The sequence below is a fragment of the Ammospiza nelsoni genome, chromosome 14 (genome assembly GCF_027579445.1).
Source record: "Ammospiza nelsoni isolate bAmmNel1 chromosome 14, bAmmNel1.pri, whole genome shotgun sequence".
NCBI lineage: Eukaryota > Metazoa > Chordata > Aves > Passeriformes > Passerellidae > Ammospiza > Ammospiza nelsoni.
This window is the reverse complement of record NC_080646.1, coordinates 8,619,095-8,642,851: the sequence shown is the minus strand read 5'-3', so window position 1 is coordinate 8,642,851 and position 23,757 is coordinate 8,619,095. Positions and strand designations below refer to the sequence as shown.

Below are 23,757 nucleotides of genomic sequence, written 5' to 3'. Positions count from 1 at the left end.
CTCCCTGTTCAAGCAGGTTCTAAAAGAATGAACAAAATTAATAGCATTCCCAAGGAATAGTCGAATTTCTTATTCCTAAGAAACTCTTGCAGCAACTCCTGCCCAGAGGGACTGTTGACCAGGCAGTGAATTTTCTTCCTTATCTAAAAAATTCAAAAATCAATGGAACACCCTACAGCAGAGGTGATATCCAAGCCAGCTCAGCTCAGAGCTAAAGAACGAGGATGAAACCAGAAGGGTGTGGGTGTTGAGGGTCCCTTATAAAGGAGAATGGAGAGATGAAGTCAGAAATGGCAAGGTGTACCTAAGTGAAGACCTTTCCTCAAAAAGAGCCACCCCAAAGGCATTGCAATGATTCTTGTGAGCTTTCCAGGGGCAAATTCATAGCTTTCAGTCAGTGTTTTAGAGAAGTCTTTTCCAAATCAAGCTATGCAAAACAATTTACCTCCCAGAAATCAGTGTCAGGATAGGTCTTTTGTCCTTGGCAGAGGCTGGGGTGGTTTTAACGCCATTATCGATGATCATTCCAGCCTGAAGGAGAACAAAAATGCAATTATCACAGTATATTTATAAATTTTATAGCTCTTTCCATCTCCAGACTCTACCTCCAATTGTTCTAAGCCAAAGTCACCCACATGGTGGTAAGAACAGCTTCTGTTAATAGCACGTGAAAGAGAGGGCTGCCAGGACTATCCAGACTTGCATATACCCCCCAAAATTGCTGCAAATTTCCAAAGCTGCACTTTTCTCATAATTGCATGTATTCCCACACACCTAAACTTCAGCTTCAGTCTAAAGCCCTCAGTAACACAACATGGCACGCTAAGGAGCAAATCAGCAGAGATAGCGATTAGACACAGCAGCCGTGTTTATCCCTCCAGAATCTGTTCAGGTAATTGCCAGCATTGGCAGCTGAGGTGCATCATTAGACAGGCTGCCAGCAGATGCTCCTGGAGGCAGTATTTCAGGAGCACGGAGGCAGGGAAGCAGCCTGAGCAGAGGGGAGAGCGGCTCTGGATGCCCAAGCGCCAAGCGAAGCAGGTGCCGGCTGGCCGCGAGTGCTCCCGCGAGCTGCCTTATCTGAGCCACAAACAAGCAGAGCTCCAAGGGAAACAGAAGGCACGGGCACTAATAGCTTGTGTAGCTGGAGGGAGGGATGGGGTTTGTTTTGAGGGCAGCATTCCCATTCCCATTGCTGCAGACTCACCCGGTAGTTGGAGTGCGCGCGGTTGTTGGAGAATTTCCCCATGGGCATGTGCTCTGAGTAGCCAGGGGAGTACATGCCTGCCGAGGGGCCTGTGGGCACGTGGTGCAGCACAAACCAAAAGCCTGTTTCCTGAGAGAGAGAAGGGACAGCTGAGACTTTGCTGACAAGAACATACACCCAGGGATTTCAGGACAAACCACAGCCATTGATCCATGTAACGCTCTATGGAAGAGTTTAACGCACACGAAGAATTTAACGCACATGAAGATTTTAACGCACACGAACTTGCTCTTACATTGTAACCCATGTAAGAGTTTAACGCACATGAAGAGTTTAATGCACATGAAGATGTAAGAACATTGTATCCCATGTAAGAGTTTAATGCACATGAACATCGATATTCACCCTTCTGATCTTCAGGGTGCCTCAGGTTAAGTTTTGGCATCAATACTGGAGCATAAGTGAGACTTTCCAAACTTAAAAATCGAATAGTTTTTGTTTAGTTGCCTAAAAATTTAACAAGGAGTACTAATACAGGTACCCAAGATTTGAAAGCTTTGGAAAGACCACACCTCTCTGTTTTCTTGTTTTTATGTCTTCTCAGGACAATAAGGGCTCCTGATGTGACCAAAAATGTCTGTGGAATTTGCATTAGGGCTGCCTGAAATTTCAGAGCACCATTACTGTACTGCAATCAACAATATAATTGCCAAAGGCTTCTCTGAGACTCCACAGTCCCATTTATTTAATTTATTCAGGCTGCACACTGTGGAATTTTGTTAAATCCAGCTCTAGAAACAGCAAGTGACAAGAAGTTTGGAGCAAAAGTAAAACCATTCTTTTTATTGGTGGCACCAGCCACATTAATGTGTGTCTCGATCAAGCAAATTTAAAATGTCTGTGTCACAAAAGCAGGTTTTATTCCAGTGAGAGCCTCCCTCAGCCTTGCAGGACTGTCACTGGCCTAGGCTGTTACCAAATAAGAAACTTGTGCACTCACTTCAGATCCAGCAGCTGCACAGTTTATAAGGTTGTTGTGTGGGTTGGCTATCCAGAAGGTCGATACAGCACTGCAGGTCAGAAAAACAAAGAATGACATGAAAATGACACTTTGAGCACACACCAGAGTCACCCATAAACTCCCCCAGTGTAGACAGGGCTGATACCTCCCCAGATAAGGAGCCCTGCCCAGGGGCAAGAGGAATGTGTTTTTTCCTTCTCTTCTCATATCTCATGTCCTCTGTGGTTTGACAGAGAACATGGCCTTATCTTTTAAAACACCACATATTAAATGAGGAATTTCAACTGCAATTCCAAGCCTGCTATGAAGCTGTCAGATGTCAATCATGGTTTATGATAAGGTAAATATGTTGTTGCACAAGTCACAGAAAAGAACTTTGCCCCCACATAAGCCCTTGGGTTCATTAGAGACTCGTTTAATCAAGGAACCCAATGAATTGCCCACTAAGGGCTTTCCAAGTGTACCCCCCATCTGACTGTTCCAAGAGCTGCTGGGATTGATTAACTTTATTTGCTCCCACCCTCCTGCACATTTCTTTTGGGACAAAAGCATTCCATTTTTCTAATGCACATAAAAGACTCTCAACTGAAAGATTCCCATCAAGGAGGATAGATCAATCCATCCATCACTGTCCATGCTGTGACATAGAGAATTTGTTAACCAACAGGCAGGGAAACATCCAGCACTTACAGCCAGCAGATTGGCCCCTAGATCTGCTGGGTGAGATTTGCCCTTCTGCAGGATATAAACCTGTGGAACCCCTATGTTTATTTTAATCTTGCCTGAAGGATAGGGGCTTTAGGCCAACTGATTTTGCTGATGCATTTCCGTTTGACTGACTTTATGATGAAAACAGCAAAATTTTTCTATTTTGGGCGTGGGACTGGCCTGGAAATAAACAAATTTGGATTATTTATAGACCACCTCCTGCTGTGTAGGCAAGGGCAAGGACAGTGTATTTCCACAGCGACCTGCCTTTGAGCCTAATCTGTTCTTCAGAGCCACATGGATTGGGCAGGTTACAGAGTCATTTGGCACAATCCTTTGTTTGAATTCCTAGCAGCAGCTCCCTGCCTGCCTCTCCCAAGCTGATGGAGCCACAGCTGGAGCTCATCCCGTCTCTGCACTGGGATTAGTGTTGGTGTACTCATGCACTTCCAGGCTGGATGAGCCCAGTGCAAAACAAGCTGAGCTGTTTTTTCTGACCAGATCTTGAATTCTTTTATAAAGGAAGACAGGGCAGATCAAAGTACCATAACACCTTTCCATTAGAAAGCACTCATTCATGCAACAGTCTTCAAAATTACAAAAAAAAATATGTCCCTATGACTATTAAACAAATTATCAGTGGAAAATGAGCATATTGGCTAATTAACCCTTATTTTAAGAATAGGGACACTAGGTGTATTTTATAAACAAACACAGATGTGAAAAAGAGCATTGCATGAATTCCTCTCCCTTGCCAAACTAAAAGTCAAAAATATCTCTGTTTGAACAAAACCTCAGCTGTTCTGAGGACAAAATGGGTGATACTGAAATATTTTCAACATCAGCTGCCATTTGAGATGAGCACAAATGTCAGAACGTGGCCCACTCTGAACTCAGCAACTTTTTGCTGAGCCATCAGCAAAATTATGGTTCAAGACTCTACAAAGCACAAGGCAGGGCTTGCACACTTTGACAGAAAGATTTACAATATTTTAGGTGGGAACCATCTCAATGGACTTTATAAACAAAAAGTTAAAAGTACACCTTAGGTCTGTAGGCATCTGAATAGCACAAGGATAAAGACCCCAAGGAAAATGCTCTCCCAAATTTGGGGCAAACAGCCCAGATCTCTACAGATATCTACATAATCCCATACACAGAATGCTGTCTGTTATGGCTAAGTCCTGCAAGGAGATGGAGATGGAGATGGAGAGGGAGAGGGAGAGGGAGAGGAGAGGGAGAGGGAGAGGGAGAGGGAGAGGGAGAGGGAGAGGGAGAGGAGAGGGAGAGGGAGAGGGAGAGGGAGAGGGAGAGGAGAGGAGAGGAGAGGAGAGGAGAGGAGAGGAGAGGAGAGGAGAGGAGAGGAGAGGAGAGGAGAGGAGAGGAGAGGAGAGGAGAGGAGAGGAGAGGAGAGGAGAGGAGAGGAGAGGAGAGGAGAGGAGAGGAGAGGAGAGGAGAGGAGAGGAGAGGAGAGGAGAGGAGAGGAGAGGAGAGGAGAGGAGAGGAGAGGAGAGGAGAGGAGAGGAGAGGAGAGGAGAGGAGAGGAGAGGAGAGGAGAGGAGAGGAGAGGAGAGGAGAGGAGAGGAGAGGAGAGGAGAGGAGAGGAGAGGAGAGGAGAGGAGAGGAGAGGAGAGGAGAGGAGAGGAGAGAAGAGAAGAGAAGAGAAGAGAAGAGAAGAGAAGAGAAGAGAAGAGAAGAGAAGAGAAGAGAAGAGAAGAGAAGAGAAGAGAAGAGAAGAGAAGAGAAGAGAAGAGAAGAGAGAAGAGAAGAGAGAAGAGAAGAGAAGAGAAGAGAAGAGAAGAGAGAAGAGAAGAGAAGAGAAGAGAAGAGAAGAGAAGAGAAGAGAAGAGAAGAGAAGAGAAGAGAAGAGAAGAGAAGAGAAGAGAAGAGAAGAGAAGAGAAGAGAAGAGAAGAGAAGAGAAGAGAAGAGAAGAGGCTCTCACTCACCTGCAGTCCTGCCTGGGCTTAGGGATGTAGCCCGGGTAGGCTCCCTCAGTGATCAGTTTGCACATCCTGCTGTCGCGGTCGGAGGGGAGCAGAGTGCTGGGCTTCACCAGCAGCCCCAGGCAGTGCTCAAATGTATTGCGCTCCTCTGGTCCATCCTCCGTAAAGAAACAATGGCCCAGAGCATCATAACCCACCACATCCTTCACCTGCACGAACAAAACAAGGGTCAGTGTTGAGATTTTATGCTCAGCCACTGCACAATTAGAACAAACAGTGTGATGGCACATAGGAGCCTCAGTTCCCTTTTGAACTCAGGATCTAGAACCAAAACCAAAAGCAAGATTCCTCTCAGACCCTTCAGAGCTTATAGTCAAAGCAATAACTCTAACACTTAATTAGAATTTGTCATCACCTAGGAAATGCTCATTCTATTCCTTTGTTGCCTGAGAAATCAGAGACTGTCTTAGCATGAAGCTGGAAAAAACACAGGGTGGGGGATGAGGAGAGGAATTAGATGTTCAAATCACATCTGGGCTCATTCATCTTCATGTGGAGTTACATGGGCAGCTACATAAAATGCAGCTCAAAAATGCAGCTGAGATGAAAAATATTTTTCCAGGCTATCAGAGAGGCAGAAATTTGTTTTCCAGACAGGCTGGCTTGCTTTATGTTTAATGTGATCTTTTTCTTCAAGCTGTTGACAGAAGCTTTGCTTGACCCTGAGACAAATCAGCTGGTGTTAATCAGTGCTGCTCTGGTTTTGGTTTGGATGCTGGTAACATCAGGACACTGCTGGTTGGACAGAACAACAGCCCTCACACCACTGGAATATCTGAGAGCAGGAATGTGAGTCTGAAGCATAAGGATGGGACAAGATGGGAAGCAGCACATCAGTTGTCAGTGGATATATCTGGAATATAGAAAATTAATGTCAGGTCTCCATTGACCAGGGCAAGGTCTGGATCTCCTGGGCTCTTTCCTTGCTGTTCCCATCAGCCACCACTCATCAATCACCTTGGACTCAGGAAACCTCCCCAGCAAAGGTTAATCTGCCACAGAAGTGTTCCTCTAAATGCTTCTGATGAAACAGTAATTGTCAGGGGACAAGGGACAGTATTAACCATGATAGAAGCCCTGTTCATCATGGTGTCACTTGGAGAGACCAAGTGCATGGGCATCCAGGTGCTTGAATTGCTTTTGTAAACAGGCTTGAGACTTCTTTGTCACCTTCACACCTCATTCCTGGGGCAAGGAGCACCAATTTCAAATAAAATCCCAGTATTAGTATTGAAATGATTACAAATATGTTTTCACATGAGAACAAACACTTTGCTTGCCAAATCTATTACTGGCTTACAACCACACAGACTTCTATTATGTACCATCCATGCTCCAGTGTAAATACTCTAATCTCTGAGCACAAGTCATCACAGTCAAATAAACTCTGCTAAAATGACCTGCAAAATGGTACATTCCATTAAGCTACCTCACTGAAATTCACTGTTAACTTGCCATTCTAATAAATTATATATTTTGCAAGGTTTAGCCTTCTTTATTTAGGTGTAAAACATATATACTAAATGGTACCCCCTCAGAAGAATGAACTATCCCAGCCTTGTTATGATAAAGGTTTACAGGACAGAACTTTTCAAGAGAGTGAGCATCATTCTGAAGAAGGTTTCCAACATGTAGAGGAAGTCTTTTAACCACAGAGATCTCAGAATTCCATAGAAACTGCCACCAAATCCTATCAGCTTTCTCTCACAGGACAGCAATACCAAAAAGACACATAAGCAATTGTGTTGGGACATTTAGATGATGGAAGCAGTTTCCCTAGAGAAATGTTTGCCACTTCAGCCATTTATCTTTCCAGCTGGCACAACACTGCACCAGGACAGGGACAGGGAAACCTGCAGTGCCCAGACTCAGCTGGGGCCAAGCAGGGATGCTATCCCAGGGAATCACCTCTCCCAGAGCAGTGAGAGAGAACAGAGCAGGGTGAGACAGAGCTGGGCACTGGCAGAGAGGCTCAGAGCCAGCAAATGCCTGTTGTTCTCCTAACTCATCCCTGAAAGTCCACAGAACAAGAGGGAGTTAGAGCCAGGGATCTGGTCCCTTAGGCATTTGTCACCTTCTCTTTGATTAATTATTTCCCCACAGGCCATCTCTCAGTCACCTCTGATTTGTTTCATGCACAAGCCCACTGCTGAAATGCTTGCATAGCAAACAAGATGCTTGTTCCAAAATTACTCTTCTAATGTATTTAATTTTTTCTCTGATTAAAACCTTGCTAATAGTCCATAATCTTACATTAACCATGAGCAATTTAGAGCCAGATAATGCCCTTCCTGGCAAAACAATTGCTGTGAAGCATAGCTGGATTAGTAAAAGCAGCACCACTGAAGCTGTTAGATAGCACAACCTCTTATTCCCTGCAGTACAGGTCTCCCCTGGATCCTGCCAGACTTTACTGACCCCCATTTAATTTCCTTCCCCGGTGGCTGCTTCTACTTTAGCTTGCACACAGGGATCCAATGGAGAATGGGAATCAGAGCAAAGTTCCATCCCTGGGATTGCAGTGGTGTAACTAGGTGGTTTTTTAGCCAATATATTGCAGAAAACATTGGGTAACTATTGCATATTAAAACAATAATTATGGTGAGAAACTAATTTCTACAGACAAGGACTCTCTGTGCCTCTCAGCTAATATGAATTTACAGGCAAGTGCAACCCATCAATGAGGAGAGCTAATGTTGAGACAGAGACTTCTAACAGACTGTGCAGACCCACAGAAAAATACCTGTCATCAGAAATAACTGGATACTCTTTTCTCCTAGACTTTTCAGAATCTATGAGTATCTCTGAAGTGATGTGAGAAAAGTAACAGCAAAGCAAGCAGGAGAAATTGTATGTAAATTACCTGCCTGCTTTAATGACAGTATAAAACAACTGATGCCCCTCTCCCATTTATTAAAAACATTTTCACAGGGGCTCTACAACACTCATGCAAGAAGCAGCTCTGAAATCAACAGCTCAATGTTAAGGACATCATTCAGTGCTGTGCTATGCTGAGGTTTAATAATCCAGCTAGAATTTTTATGGCTATTCCCAAAGTGTGCACATCATAAAGGCAAATTGTCCCTCAGCAAAGGGCACTTTGGATCTACCTGATGTCAGAGGGAATGGATGATACCTGGGGAAAGACAGAGCTCATCTCTGTTTGCATGAGTGATGCTCCTGCATGTAGAAACAGCTGGTGCTGCCCAAGTAAAAAGACAATAGGCAGCTGGGAAATGTGTACAATTACTACTGTAGTCATCAGAAACCCTTGTAGGTGTCTTTGAATATATCTGGTGCAGAAGGAAGGAAATGAGAGTCAGAAAGCAGATGAGGAGATTGTGGTAGGATCACCTGATGGATCAAGGCATGGAGCTGCTGACTGCAGATGTGTATCAGAGCCATGGAACAACACCTAAGTGATGCAACATTTGGAGCACATTTTCTGTGATGTAACTGAACAAACTTGATCAGATTGCTTTAATTCACTGAGGCTTTCTTTTCAGCCATCAGCAATAATGATGAGGTTAAAAAAACCCAAAACAAGTAAAGCTAAAGCTTCATATTCACACATTTTGAGAAACTAAAATCAAGAAGGATTATATTGACTAAATACTGTCCTAAATTACAAGATTTCTCTTGGGTGCCTTGTCACAGAGGCAAAGTATGATCATTTAGGGAATGGTGGTTGTTCAATAACAGCAACAGAATCAGGTCACTTTCATCAGTTCTATCAGCCTGTCTGAATTTCACTTTGCCACCTCAGCTGGAAAAGCCTGAGCACATGGACTCCTATACCACAGATCCCCCATGGCACAGTTGTTTCCCAGAGAAAGCACAAGGGACAAAACTATTTCCAAATTCTCTGCATGAACCCATCCCTCTGACTGACAAGAAAAATGCCAGGCTCTGGGTATTTGGTTTGGCACAAACCAACTCTGCACATTCATTGTGTACCAAGCCCCTCTACTGGCAGCTTCAGACTGGGCAAATGCCACATGACCCTAAGTGACTTATATAATTTATACAGTAAAATGTCTCTCCATTTCAGAAGCATGTTCATGGTAAGTTTTCAAGATCACATTATAAACTTAGAAGGACAGAGGTCAAACCCAAAACCTCAGATTCATAAATAGCAGATAAAAGCTGGTCTGCTTCTGGAACTGCAATTTAAGTGCCCTTTGTTCAACTTCTGTGCATTTTAATTATCCTGAGACTCTCCCTTCAAGTGTTGGCACTTCTAGAGGTATGAACTCCTAATGCACAGTCACCATCCAGGTTGCAACTGCCAATTACGTTTCCACTAAAATTCTGTTATATATAGCAGCAGGGCTCTTGACAGTACAAGTTCTCCTCTTCAAGGCTTGGATATACTTTTTTCTTTCGGAATACACTGCCATTTCTCACTCTCACTAAATTGGTGAGAGTCCTTTGCCCAGAGAAATCCTGCACCTTTAAGATTTGCTTCTTGAGGATCATCCACTCCCCCTGGACTCTTCTGCCCTTCAGGACCTGCCTCTCAACTCTGTCAACCAGGTTCCCAAACAGGCCAAACTCTGCCCTCTGGAAATCCAGGGCAGCAGTTCTGCTGACCCCCCTCCTTACTTCTCCAAGAATAGAAAACTTCTGCAATTTTGTGATCACCATGCCCAAGACAGCCTCTAACCATCACATCACCCACAAGTCCCTTTCTGTTCACAAACAACAGGTCCAGCATGCTTACCCCAAAAACAAAGCCACCCCTAGATCTGGGGAGAATCTGAACATGTTCTTGACATTTATGCTGTGCTGTGTCTTGTCTAGTATCCGTCAGTCATTCTAGAGATTTATCCTAAAGGATTTCTTGTTATGGAGTGCAACTCCAGCAAATCACAGCTCTGTGAGTGCTTAATGCTATGACTGGCATTACAAGCCCAAACCTCTGTTACAGGAAAGATGAGGCACACACTTAAAGCTTCTGATTATCCTCTTTAAATAGCAAACTCCGTGTCTGCAGAAAGATGCAACCACTCATTAGAGATGGGCTGGTCTGCAGTGCCCAGACAAATGCTCTGCCCACTCTGAGTCACACACAGCCCCCAGTGCCACACTGGCAGCTTGGGATACTCCTTGTGTATGCAGGGTGGGAAGAGCCAGGCTTTGGCTTTAACAATAAAACACATCATTCTGCAATAATTAAGCTGCATTCATGCTATGAGGAAGTTTTTTTCCCTGCTGTCTTCATCTCTAAGGCAGACACTGGAACTTCTTACCAGTAAACCATTGGATCCATGGACTGTGACACAGCGGGAGAAGGTGTGGTGGATGGAGGTGTCCTTCACATAGGTTGGAGGGTTGTAGCCTCCTTTCTCATCCACATCTCCAGCCATATGGAAATGAATGGGGTAATGCCCCATTGTCTGCTGCCCCATGTACTTCAGTTCCAGACCTTCAATGTGGGTAGCCTTAAAATCAAGACCAATCTGGAGAACAAAAGAACAGCAGTCAAGAAACACAAAAAATCTGTTGAGGGCAAAGAGAGGGAACACAGGCATAGAAAGGGCTGCATTATATCTGCTGAAGGATTTACTGTGTGGAGGGGAGTGTGGGGCTGCAGGGTGAGGGAGAGAGGGCAGGGTGGCTAAGGAGACCAGAGCTGCTCTTTGATTTCCCCACTGCTGACTCAGACACATTTAATTGTAGAAGGAAAGCAATTTATATTTATCATTTTCCATGTGTTTTAGCCAGCTGGGTTCAAATCAAACTTCTTGGGCTAAGTGCCACAAAAATCTAGGGAAAACTGGGATTGGGATGTGGAGAATTCATGTCAGGTGTATTGATCATCAGCCTCAATGTCTGCAGGGGCATGACATGCACTTCGAAGCTGAAGGACAGGCAGCAGCCAGAGGGTGGATCTGCTGTACTGTGGGGAGAGCTTGTTTGCTCAATGGCTGATGGGGAATTTTTCCCTTCCTGTGTCTCGCCTCCCTTGCTATGTGAAGGCGTGGCTGAAAGGAGGAAAGGACAAAGCCAAGGGCTCCAGGCTCACCTTGATGTGTCCGCCAAAGGTGTCGAAGTCAAAGAAGGAGCAGAGCTTGCTGCTGTACTCGTAGCACTGCTGCTCCATCTCTCCCATCACCAGCACGTTGCGGCTCAGCAGCCCCACCTCCGCCCGCATGTCCACGCCGTCCACCACCTCGCCCATGTGCAGGTACGTGGCCTTCCCTAAAGGAACCAGATCCACTCTCAGGTTACTCTGCCTCTGCTGCTGCCTTCCCTGGGCTTCCTGTGGTGGGGCTCATGAAAGGAGCAACCGAGTCAGCACAAAGTGCTGGCTGACACCTCAGAGGAGGAAAGGCTGGAGCACAGGTCACACCCAAGGTCTTGGTGGGATGTTTGCAATGGAGGAAGTGGGATTTTTGGTCTTGGGTTACTTCATTTGTCCAGGGGGTTAAACCAACAGTCTCTTAGACAAAACACATTTCCTACCTTGAAAAGGAACTGTGGATTACAAGTGGCTGTGTGTGAACATCAAGTGCAAAAAAGCCCTGATGATGCAGCTGTGGAAAGTGTAAATCACCAAGGTAAGCACAACATTTCCCATAGTGAGACACGGGGAGCTGCTCAAACCCCACAGTACTGCTCTTGGGCAGGCATCAGCCAGATCCTGCTAACACCATGGCTGTTGATGCCAGCAAGGAGCAGAGTGGGCAGAAAGCCCTGTAGGAATTGTGACAATCACAGCCCCGCACCAAGTTTGTGGGCTGTAAAACCTCAGACTCCCTGGCCTCCCAAACCTCTCCATTTTAGATCTACCCTCACATCTCCAACTTGCTCCCAAGGCTTCCTCCTGCCCTAGTGCAGGCAGAGTCAATGGGACCTTCCATCTACCCCAAGCCACACCTTTCTTTGCCAAGCAAAGCTGTTAATAACATCTTCCACACACACCCTCCTCCACAGAGGGGTTAAAAGCACAGAAAACTTTCCCTGGCCTGACCAAAAAGGGGGGAAGTCCAGGCAGTGGGGATGTCTAGAAAGCAAAGTATCTCTTTGCTGTAATTTCATTCAAAAATATTCCTACTACCTCCTTCCTTCGGCAGGTTTTTGCAGAGAAAAGTCAGCTGGGAAAAGGTTCACCTTACTGACTCCATTCTGTATTATTCCAGTAAAAATAAGTAATAAACTCTTTAAGTAAACACTGAACTTTGAGGAATGCTACACTTGCATTTATTTAATTTCCATTGAATCGTTCAAATCCTTAATTAGAAACAAATGGCAAGCCTGAAGCCTGGCTATCCCTGCACAGCACTTTATGCTTCAGCAGAAGTGCCAAGTCAAGGGGAGGATTTTGAACACTGAACCAATATTATTTTTAACCAAAATATGATGCTATGAATGTATGAAAAAGATAAGCAAACACCATTCACTCCCTCCTCGTCTGGAAGCAGGAGTAATTTGATGGCAATACTGGGGTTTGGGAAGGGTGAGTGCTCCACCCTGCTCTCCCACTGCTGCCTTGTGGGACTGGGTTCACACCACAATGTGCCTTCTGCCTGTGCACCTCTGCCTTCAAAACCATCTCATCTTGTGAAAAACACTCTCTGTTAACTAGGGCAGTGATGGTGGCCAAAGAGCTGCCTGCTCATCTCAGAAATGAAGAGCTGCAAGGGACCCTGGATTTGCACCTCTCCCACTTTTTCAATTGTCTCCCTAGAAAATCCTGGACTTCCCCATGCCCATGTTGTTGCCCTGCAGCCAGTGAGCCTCATCAGGTGTGTGGCCAAAACCAGACTCAACCCACCCAAAAAACAGCAGCTCTGCTTCCTTTATCCATATACATGAAAAAAGCCACTGCAGTGAGTGCCCTCCACATGAGGATACCCCATGCTGGAGCTTTGAGTGAATCTGCAAAGGAGCACAGCCTTCTCCTTATGGAACCTTTTTTAAGCTGTTATTTTTCAGTTTTCCCCAGAGCTGACCCCTCCTTGATTTACTGAAATGCAGGAAGGATTTTAGATAATCATAAGAACATACTATTTGAAGCCACATCTCCAGGATTTGTGGCAGTGAAATTAGATAGGCAGTTTTGTTATTCCTGTGCTGAGCTCTAGAATAATAAATGTCATGCTTGCATGTATTTAATTTAATTTAACACCAGTCCAGACATGCAAAACAGGGTAAGCACTGACAGGAATGTTAAATACGGACTAACCAGTTTCTAAATATAACTTCTTGGGTGCATGTTTTTCACTCCATGCTTTTGCTGATTTGACATGTTTGGAGATAAAAGGAGAGACGGAAAGCAATCCCCTTACAGAGTAAAAGCAGATTTTGAATAATAGCTCCTTTAATAGAGTTCTGAAAAACAAACCACTTCTCAAGGCAGACAGAAATTCAAGCTCCCGGCAGAAACAGGGTTGAAAAGAGACAGAGGCTGGCATGGGAGCCCTTGTGTGCTGTAAATGAGTGCTGGGAACCAGCACTACAACACTGGGCACTTCCCATGGGACCTGGAGCACTGTGAGGGGCATTTACACACATGTGGCACTGCCTGGGGCATGTCTGGTGGTGGGCAGGGAGAAAACCCACAGAAGAGTCTGCTTGCTCTGTGGAGGGTTCAGGGAGCTCACACCATCTCACTCTGCACAGCCACAAGTTTGGAGTCTGGCTGCTGCTCCCAGCTGGCACATGGGGCCTTCCCAGAGAGCAGCCAGGAGATCTGAGACCCTGAGCACTGACCACGGGCAAACCCCAGCCAGGGGTTTGCAAACGGGCACTGAAGTGGTTTGATGCTAAAAAGGCAACCCTGTGCTTTGAAAGCGGGAGGGATGTGTTGCTGCTTCAGCATCAAAGGCAGCGCTGTGATTTCCCAACCACCACCAAGCCCTGAGGCCACTGATTCACCTTCTCCTGCTTTGGGTGAGGGTTTGCTGCATCCCTCATGGACAGAGACTGCCCTGCCAGCCTTGTGCCATGCTGTAATCTAAACCAAGCACAGCCTTGCAGTGGCACAGATCAGAGACTGCCCTGCCAGCCTTGTGCCATGCTGTAATCTAAACCAAACACAGCCTTGCAGTGGCACAGATCAGAGACTGCCCTGCCAGCCTTGTGCCATGCTGTAATCTAAACCAAACACAGCCTTGCAGTGGCACAGATCACATCTCCCCACCACAGAGCCACAGGAAAAGCAGCCTGGCTGTGCTGCTGCATGTGTCAGAGCAGTGCCTCCAGTCAGCACAACGCCAGTTCACAGGGAAAACTTCCTTCATACATGGGCTTGCCTGGTGGAAGTCTTGATTCAGCAAAATATGTGCACATTCCTGTGCTCATTACTCAAGGCAGTGACTATTGAAGTCAGTTGTTGGTAAGGATAAGGTAATTATTAAAAGGAAATGTACATTAAAATAAACATAAGATGATCCACTCAGCAAGGGCATGCTTATGTACACAAAGCAATTCAAAGCAAATGGTACAAAGGAAAACTTGCCACATGTGAAGCCAGCCATAAAACCTGTGTCTTTGGCCTTATCAAACCTGGGAAGGGTGGGATTTTGAAACTATTTCAACTGCTGCAAATGTGGAAGAGTGCTCAGATCTGGTGGGTTAGATCTCTCAGAAAACCCTCCCAGGTACACTCATGCATTCCTAAATCCCTCGGCTCTAAATGGCCCAAACTGCTAAATCTCCCTTTGAGAAGTGAAACCAGCACTTGAAGGTCTGGATTTGGTGAAGATAAGTAAAGCTGGGATTCTCCTGGAGTATTTTTTTTTTTTTTCTCTGAAGTGTCTTTTCTTCTCCTTTGGGCTCTCTAGGGATAAGACCCAGTACCTCATGGTCTTTTGATGTTTCCTAATCAAGTTTTTAAGGCAAATTCCAAACACAATTTGTCTGCTCAACCCATAATCCAGTGACAGCGACTCCTTCAAGGCATCTTTAATGTCAGTTCAACTCATTGCAGATGCCAGCCCAGATCTGACAGATTTATCATTTTTGCCAAGCACTTGTCATCACTGGTGGTAATGCCCCTATGGCTTATATTTAATAACAAACAAATGTTCATGCTGGCATCTTTCAAATCCTCATTATTCTGAATTATCTTGCTGGGGTTTGCTGTTGCATCCCTAAGCCTGTAACTCAGCATGGTTTGGGTGAGCTGGCTGGCTCCTTGAGCCACACAGCACAAACTGATGTCCTAATCAACAAATATTCCTCCAATTCATAATTTTTACATGGAAAATTAAGTTTTCAGCAAATAGACATAACAGCAATCAGGCACAAATTCTACCCTTATGAACATCTATGTAAACCTGAATTAGATTCTGTCAGCTCAGCTCCCAGGCAATGCCCCAAGGTAGAAAGAGCTCTGAAAGACTGCTGGAAATTATAATTTCACAAGATTCCCTGCCCTGTCCTCAAGCACCAGGGTTGCCTTAAAAAAAGAGCCTTTGTCAAGTTCCAGCCAAAATGATGCCAACTTCTGAACAGAACACCCTAAATCTCTAAAAATATCTGAATTTTGATAGTGGAGTAAATTTTCCCATCCTTACAGCACCAGATGAATGCTGACACAGGCTGTGAATTTGTGAGACAACTACATATTTATACTTTTAATTCAAAGTTCTCTGTATGAACAAGATCACAGTAAACTCCTTATCTCTCTAATATTTGCAACCCAATAAGCAGGACTGAAGAGATGTGTGCTTGAATTCATAGGTTCCCCAGCATGTGGGATAATTGGAGTAATTATGCCAGGCACAAACAGTTTTTTCATCCTTTATCAAGAGCATATAGGAGCACAAAAGAGCACTTCATCATTTCTGTTCCATGGTGAAACTTATCAGCATTAGTAGAAACTTCATACAGAGCAACCAAGATGAAGATAAGACTTGTTTCCCAGAGAAACTAGACAAAATACTTGATCTTTCCTACTATCCAGCTCTATCATAACAACACAACCCTTCCTTCCTCCCTCCCTTTGCCCTGCACTGTTGTCCCTCCCCAAACCTTGTGAAGTTGGGAGATCAAACACTTTTAATCTGTTCCCACAGTGAAAATTATCTAGGCACAAAAAATGATGAGTTAAAAAAAAAAAAAAAAAAAAGAGTTAAACAAAGAAAGCACATGGAGGGAAAAGCTCCCTTTAAGGGAGTGAGCATTTGGGAGCAGAACTGCAGCTCTGGGTCCTCATGCAAACCACACTTACCCATGGGAGACACAGTCTGTACATTAGGGCAGTTACTCCAGTGAAAAGTGCAAAAGATCAGAGCCTGTGTGCCCTCCCTCACTTTCTGCACTGAGATTTGCAGATGTCCATAGTTAAATAACTAAATCCTCCTAGAACCTGATGGCAACTGAGTATTAACTCCCTTAAGTTCTTTTGAAAAGCTCTAATCAATCCATTTCTAGGCAGTAAAGAAAGTCTGAGTTTCAGCAGGAAGTATCAAATATAAATAGGACATGAGCTAACTAATGAGTTTGACTTTTTTGGCACAATATGCTAAACCATGTCTATTAAAATACCATTAAATTATGAGAGCATAAATTATATTAAACCTTGGTATGCCAAGTGGCTGCCACACCAAACTGGCTGTCCACAAAGCAGAGGTTTTCTCCCTTTTTTTATAACAAAGAGACTCTTAAGTAGTTCAGATCTGACATTTATGTTTCATTTTAAAAATAAATAGAAAGGAGAAAAATAAAGATTAAAAGGGAAATAAATCATCATGGGTAGGAATGGTTTTATCATTTGTCTTTCGAAGGGCAAACTTTTGGAGTTCTCAGCTGCTAAACTAAACCTCTTAGGAAAATTAAGCCTTTTCACTTATTACAAATGACACCCCCTCTGAGATCCTGTGTACAAATGTACGTGTGGAAGGCTTTTCTCAGGAGGAGCAAAGCAATCTTGCCTACCTCCACAGCAAAAGGCAGGCAGACATTTATGATTAATGTTATTCTACACCCAATTACACCTGTGCTAAGAGCAGGGGCCATTAGTGATCCTTATTCTGGCTTATTACCTGCCATGGCACAGGGGACGAAGAGGCACCATGGCCAGGCACAGCAGCTCAGGGACCTCCTAGCCCCTAAGGCAGGGGACATCTCAGCCTTGCCAGCTTGTATTTCATCTAGACTGAACCTGGATTCAGGCAGATTGCTTTGTTTTCTAGTGTGAATGTGGTTTTGTTACAAGAAAGTTGGAAGTGATTTTTATAATTGGACTAAATTTTGCCTGGATTTATAAATCAGTGAAATCCCATTGACGTCAATGGAGTTGCCTGGATATAAGAGAGGAGAGACTTTGGCCCTGGTATTCATGTCATTTGTGGTAATAAAAGGAATGTCCTAATTCTCCTAAAGAGAAATTGGAGACCAAGAGCACAATTACTTTAACAAGTGTTTCCACTGCTTCTTTGCTTGAAATTCACATGAACTTTTTTGTTGTTTTTAACCCATTATTTGTTTCCTTAAACTAACCTAGCTGCCACTGTTGCAGAAGATGAATGCAACTACATGAATTCCACAGATCCCTCAGATTATGGGAAGCCCAGGACTCCTACACCATCCTTATTTTCACTGGCAATCTTTCAAGACCATCTTTACTATGTGACTTGTATCATACCAGTCTGAGTCCAACAGCTCAAAAGTTGCTCAAGAAAAATATTCAGCTTGGAAATGCATCTTCTTTGAAAGCACTAGACATTTGAAGTCATAAGACCATGATACATTCAGACTGTGAATAACATTTTTCTTGGCCTAATGCACATCTCCAACAATGATGGCCAAAGCTCTGTGGGGAGGCAGCTGCCAAAGGAAGTGTGCTGGTACCTGCCAGAAGAGGTTGCATCAGAGATAACGCTGAAGTGGTTCATTTCAGAGAACCAAGTGAACTCCCTGGTGCATCGGATGTTCCAAGTGCCCCCATGGTTTCTCAGAAAGGTCTTACTGTAAATGCAGCAAGACCTCTGTCGAGAGCAACAGCCAGTGTGCAAGCAAAGATAAAGTCACAGGCATGATTTACCAGCAGGCAGATCCTGCCTCTGAAAGACAGACTCATCTACTACAGACTTTTACACTGTAAAATAATGTTTGCTTTTGTAAATTACAGTAGCAAAATAATCCTCATCTATTCAGATAAGGGGCAGTTCATGTGCAATTTCCATGCTCTGCTTATCAGTGTGCCAAAACAAGGTTCTAGAAGGGAAAGACAACTTCACAGACTCAAGTGAAGATTTAATCTCACACTCTGGGTTTTAGTTTCATGCTCGTGCCGGTAATAGTCTGTGCTGCATCATAGTTATGCTTCTTAATTGGATTCTGTGTCCAGAGTCCAATACAACTATTGGACTACAAAATCCATTAATCAAAAGCAATTTGTTTTGCATTTGAGCTGGTTACCTACAAGAGGAAAATGCTGGGGCTCTACAAAGGCTCCCACTCCTCCTTCTCAGGCTGGCCCTGGCAGCACCCTGCACTCCATCTCCCCAGGGCAGAGGCTCAGGAAAACTCACTGCCTGCCAGAAATGTTTGGTTAACACATCACCTCTAAGCAACACTCTCTGGAGACACAGTGAACGGGAAACAGTAGCTTCAGCAGTACAAAACAGTGTTTCTAAAACGTAAGATTACAGTTCTTGTTAAATAGAATTTAGGAAAGCAGCCAGCTGGAAATTACTTCGTAGCCTTACAGTGTCTCACAGGCTGCTCCTGCCCTTGCTCCCTCTTCCCATCAGTTGTGCTCATCTGCTTTCTAGGAAGTGTCGTTTCAAATGCAGTTATTGCAAATCCCAAATTCATAACATGTATCTGTTCCTCTTAAGTGAATTCACCCACTCAATAGCACGCTTGGGGACAAAAATGGAGTCAGCTATGAAAAGAGAAGGCAGAAAGGAACCAAAATCAAATTAGGTCGTTATCAAGCATGAAAGTTATGTATCCCAAAAGCATCTAACAACCAGCCATCAAATCCAGGTGTCTTTCAACATTTTTCAGTTTTTCTTGGAGCTATCTCAGTGCAAATGACAGAATTTGTGAACTGCAACACCAGAGTGATAAGATGAAGCAGCTCACCTGCTACCTTGACCTGGGTGGGCTTGCAGGTTCTGCAGGGCAGCACCTGGAACTCCTCAGCCTGGTACATGGAGTAGTCAGTGCTGGCCACCACCAGCCTGTCCCCAGGGCTCCAGGAGCTCACATCATCCACCAGGTTCAGGATCGTGCTGTTCACGTTGGTGTCCACAGTCACCGTCAGCTTCGGTTTCACTGAAAACCCAAAATGCATGGTGGGCAATTCAGACAATCTCATCAGAAAAAGTTTGTTCTTTCCTTTCTTCTTCCCCCCACAACCCCTCCTTGGAGCGCCACCAAAAATTATTATTTTCTCATGTTAAAAAGAAAAAAAAAAAGTTAACTCCTTCAAACATGTTTTTTACTGGCTTTGGCTTGACAAGCAAGAAAACAGGAAAGTACTTTTCTTCAGTTGCAGGCAGGTGGATTTTCCACTAACGCCAGGATAAATTTAAATGTAGCTCTTAGTGGCTCATTCTCACCACACCTACTTAGCAGCAGCTCCTGTGGGCGTTGGGTGCTGTTGTTTTTCCAGCAGCCAAGTGGTCTCTAACCTAATGATGGTTTTTTCCAGCAAAACAACACGTTTGCCACCCTTCTTTTCCTGCCAGCACCAAATATCCTAGTGACCTGTCTAATGACCAGGGTAAGGACAGGAGTGTTGGAATGATTAACTACAAAATGACAGTTTCAAACCCTGTCGTCTTCACAGGTTCTGATTGACTAATCCTACGTCATCCCAAAATGTTTTTGAAAAAGACAAGGAATTTACAGGAAAGAACTTGTCAAACATTTCTCACAGACTTGCTGGGTATTTGAAAAACCACCCTGCTGCTTCTGTTAGTGCTCAGGAACTTTTCCTGAGATAAATCTTCAGCTATTCTATCTGAATTCGTGTCCATAGCCCAGCCCAAAGCTTTAGCTTGGAAAAATTACAGAAGTAGTTGTGACACCAAGAAGGAGCCAGCCGTGAGGGATTTCTGCTGTTCTCAGTTCTGTCTTTCAGTGATGGGGCACGTACCAGATTTGCCACACAGGAACCTGACTCTGTAGTTGTGGCAGCCCTCTCCTGTCTGGTCCTTGCCGTGGCACAGGAATTGGTAATCGTGGCCGCCCTTGTAGAAAACCTCCGTGGTTAAATCTTCTCCATCAAGAGTCATTGCCTGGAAAAGGGATGGAAATACAACTCAGGTGCTGCTGTGAGGTGAAGGGATTTGCCCAAAACATCTGAGCCATCAGAAGAGGCCTTTGCTTTGTTTTGGGTGGTGGCACAAGCACTGCCTAGCAAACCCCTGTGTCTGTGCCCTCCAGGCAGCACTTCCAGCTGCTGCTCACACACAGCTCCTGCTGCGGTGCACGCCTTTTCCTGTGTCTGTATGAGACCATGGGCTGTTTGGGAGGAGTTTGGGAGCTTCACAAACAGCTGCCTCGGTGCCCTGGATTTTCTCTTGCCACTGGTTTGAGGGCAGATGGAAACGTTGAACACGGATGTTTGCACCCAGATGAACCCATGGCTTCAAGCCTCTGCACTGCTCTCATTCCATTGCTTGTGGCTGGGCTCTGGATGAACCTTGCAGAGGAGAGGGGCTAGGGGTTTCATTTCTCCATTGCATGGATCAGTCTCCCAAAAAAACCCCAAGGGTGCTGCAACACTGCTGCCTGTTCCAAAAGAAACAAGGAGAAAGTGGCCTTTCCTCACAGGCAAGCACCAGCCTGTAGAGCTGCCTTGAGAAGTTGTTATCTTCTCAAAGCTGTATCATGCCAAGAAGCAGTGAGGTATGAAACCTCTCTGCTGTTCCTGCTGGGGCAACGTCTCAGGGTCATGTCAAATTTCACATTCTGTCTCCAGAGCTTGCATTTCTCTCGACCCTTTCACAAAAATGTGTTGCACTGCATGGGGCAATCCAAATACCAAGTGCATTTTGGCAAGGCAGCAGGAGAAAAGCCATCTTTCCATGAAGGGGCTGATCCTGATTCTCTCACTCATGCAGGCTTTCCTTATTAATGAACCCACCCCTGCTGCCATGTGTGGAATTAGCACCGTCAGCTGGAGGAATGTGCCTCTGGCTGTGCTGTTCTGCTGTTATTATCATCATCATATCTTCAATTTTCTCCCATGTTCCAGAGCTGGGCCAGGCCAGCTGCTATAAATCAGTGCAGCTTTGTAAAAGCAATGAGCAGCACCAGATTACAGTACCTAAGGATTTGCCCTAAGATCTGCAGGATAAATTGAAAAATGTCTCGCTTTTAATATACATGGAGGGAAAAAAAGAAAAAAATAACTTATTTCACAGAAGAGGGAAAAAAAAGGTTTGCTTCTAGAGCAGAAGAATATCTTCTTTCTGTTTTAACATGCATTTTAGAAGGGGATGTATCATAAAATCTGACCCCTGTTTTGAACTAAGTTGTCACTTCTAATACACGTATATGGAAGCAGAAATGAATGTGGATTTGGTAAGACCTGGCAGAAAATTATAGGGCAGGTTTTTCCTTTCTGTTCAAGAGAGATCCTTTATAACATCTAGCCCTGGAAACTTTCACTCATACAGTCAGCATTCCCATTTACTTCAATAGCCACATTCTTGGGAATAAGAACAACTCCACTGGCTCAGAGCACACAGGAACTTTGGGCTCAGCCTCACACAGATGTGAAGGATTTTATTGTCTTTTTCTGGGCAATGCTTCTGCTATAGTGTTTTTACCAGGTAGACATAAAAAGTATATGGTGAATACATACAAAAAAATACCCTCATTTCTTGCTAGGCTTTTTTGTCCTTAAAGAGGTTTTATGCAGTGTCACAAAAGATATCTCAGTGTTCCTCAGCGTGCTGGCCTGATGGCATAATTATAATGCTTAGCTCCAAACAGAATTCAAATTTCTTTCCACAGAGATAAAACAATTGGTTTCAAGAAATGGCTGAAAGCTCACCAATAATTTTGACCACCTGCTACAGCTGGTAGTTGCACTATCTTGTTGCATTTTGTGATTAATTTTTTAGGTCGGGTCCATTCCAGGACCATTTAAAACCTTTGAAATTTTCATGTGCTTTCTCCTTTTAATCATCCAGCAGGGAACCACATATTTCATTATAGCATCTGCGCTGTCCATGACCCATCTGTACACCTTTTCATGCCAGGAGCTGGAATTTACTGAAAGGAACTCAATTCCATCAAATTTGTCCCAGAACAACACGAGACTGTATACAAGATCTCATGGGTTATATATTAGAGTGGTAAAATAATTGGTGTATTTTATTTAGAAACAAAAATTACTGACAAGCACAATTATTTTGGGAGTTCAGTGCCAGTGCAAAGAAGACTTGCCCCTCTGAAGCAAGTGGTTAGCCTGCCTACCTGGATGTCAACGGGCTGCCTGCAGATTTTGTCAGGATGAGCAGCTTTGAAGTCAGACAGCTTCTCCATGTCCTTAGATCTTGCTTTGTCAGGCTTCTCAAACCACTCTGTCCATTCTACATCTGGAGACAAGTGCAAACAAGTATAGACATTTGAAAGCCAAGCTTAATGAGTGCAGCAAAAATGCACGAAGCATAAATGCGATCTCGGATATCGTTCACAAGTTTCTTCACTGATGATCTGATTCATGCCTCTTCCTGCCAGTCTGTAAGCCACTTTTAATGATGCTGTGAAGTGCAACCAGCCAGGGGAGAGCAGAGTTATTAAAAGCTTCATAATTGGCGTGTGCACTGTAAGCATTATTAATAGATACAGATTTTGGATCTGTGTCTGCCCTAGCTGCCTCCTCTGATCTTCAGATCAAGTTGCACCAGCTACTGTGTTTTATCTGAAACATGGACATGATGACTGTGCAGGGAAAAGAAGAGTTTGTGTGTCATCTCTGAGACCAAAGGAGATGGAATTTCATACCCAGTGCAGAAAAGGAAAAAGGATCCCAGTTATTCAGAGGGTCCTAGAGACAACTGGGGGAAGAATCTGTAAGTGTTCATTAATTGGTTTAGTGATGACATAAATAGCAGCTGGCAAGGCCGCTCTTCCCAAATGGAAAAGGATTGCAGGAAAAAGGATGATTCACCCTATTTGTCAGCTGCCTAGCACCAAGTGAAATAACCCACAGACCCCTCACCTTGAACCCACTCGCTCGTTGAAGAGACGTTGAAATGTTCTCCATTCTCAGCTTTGAATAGTTTGAATACTTTGGCCACAGCTGAACCTTTGTGACCTGTTAAAAAAACCAAAATATTTGGTAAAATCATTGAAATCAATTGGAAAAATCATTGAGTGCAATTGATAAGAGTAAGAACTGAAAATAACCGTCTCTGTGCTTATTTGCATGCTTTGACTACATTATTCAAAATTTACCCTGCACAACTTCCGGAAAAATGTACTAATCTTCAAGGAGGCTTCAGATATTTTTGTAACTGCATGGATAATGAGGAAGAAAAACTTTCAAAAATCAAGAGAGGATAAAGCCCACAATTATTTGTTATATATTACTATTACATTGTTATTTTTATTTAATGTTGTAGCAAGCTGTGTTTTTTATGTCATAAGAAGACAGAAGAGTCAACAGTGTTCACAGGAGGACTTGAGGCTGCTAATTCAGGATACACTGATTAAATTTTCAGCTGGTGTGAGTGAACTGGGTCTGTTCCACAGATTTGTGTCTTAAGAGAGGCAGTATCTGAGCTCAGTGAAGTTACATGGATTTGCACTGGTGCAGGATCTCACCTTTTATCTAGAGGTTTGGATAACCTAAGCTATCCCTCACTCAGCTGCTTCAGATGCATTAGTGGGA

The 23,757-nt window shown here is 44.1% G+C and overlaps 1 protein-coding gene across 1 annotated transcript in view; it reads right to left on the bottom strand.

Annotated features, from left to right (window-relative positions):
• Positions 1-23,757, bottom strand: part of CEMIP (cell migration inducing hyaluronidase 1) — a 101,768-nt gene that overhangs the window by 17,842 nt on the left and 60,169 nt on the right. The window contains exons 8-17 of the mRNA XM_059482223.1: positions 23,086-23,181; positions 22,338-22,459; positions 20,005-20,146; positions 18,987-19,178; positions 10,969-11,144; positions 10,193-10,402; positions 4,884-5,089; positions 2,208-2,277; positions 1,208-1,336; positions 446-531 (exon numbers count right to left, since the gene is read on the bottom strand). Of these exons, the coding sequence (XP_059338206.1) occupies positions 446-531; positions 1,208-1,336; positions 2,208-2,277; positions 4,884-5,089; positions 10,193-10,402; positions 10,969-11,144; positions 18,987-19,178; positions 20,005-20,146; positions 22,338-22,459; positions 23,086-23,181 (1,429 nt within the window). The remainder of the gene's footprint in view (positions 1-445; positions 532-1,207; positions 1,337-2,207; positions 2,278-4,883; positions 5,090-10,192; positions 10,403-10,968; positions 11,145-18,986; positions 19,179-20,004; positions 20,147-22,337; positions 22,460-23,085; positions 23,182-23,757) is intronic.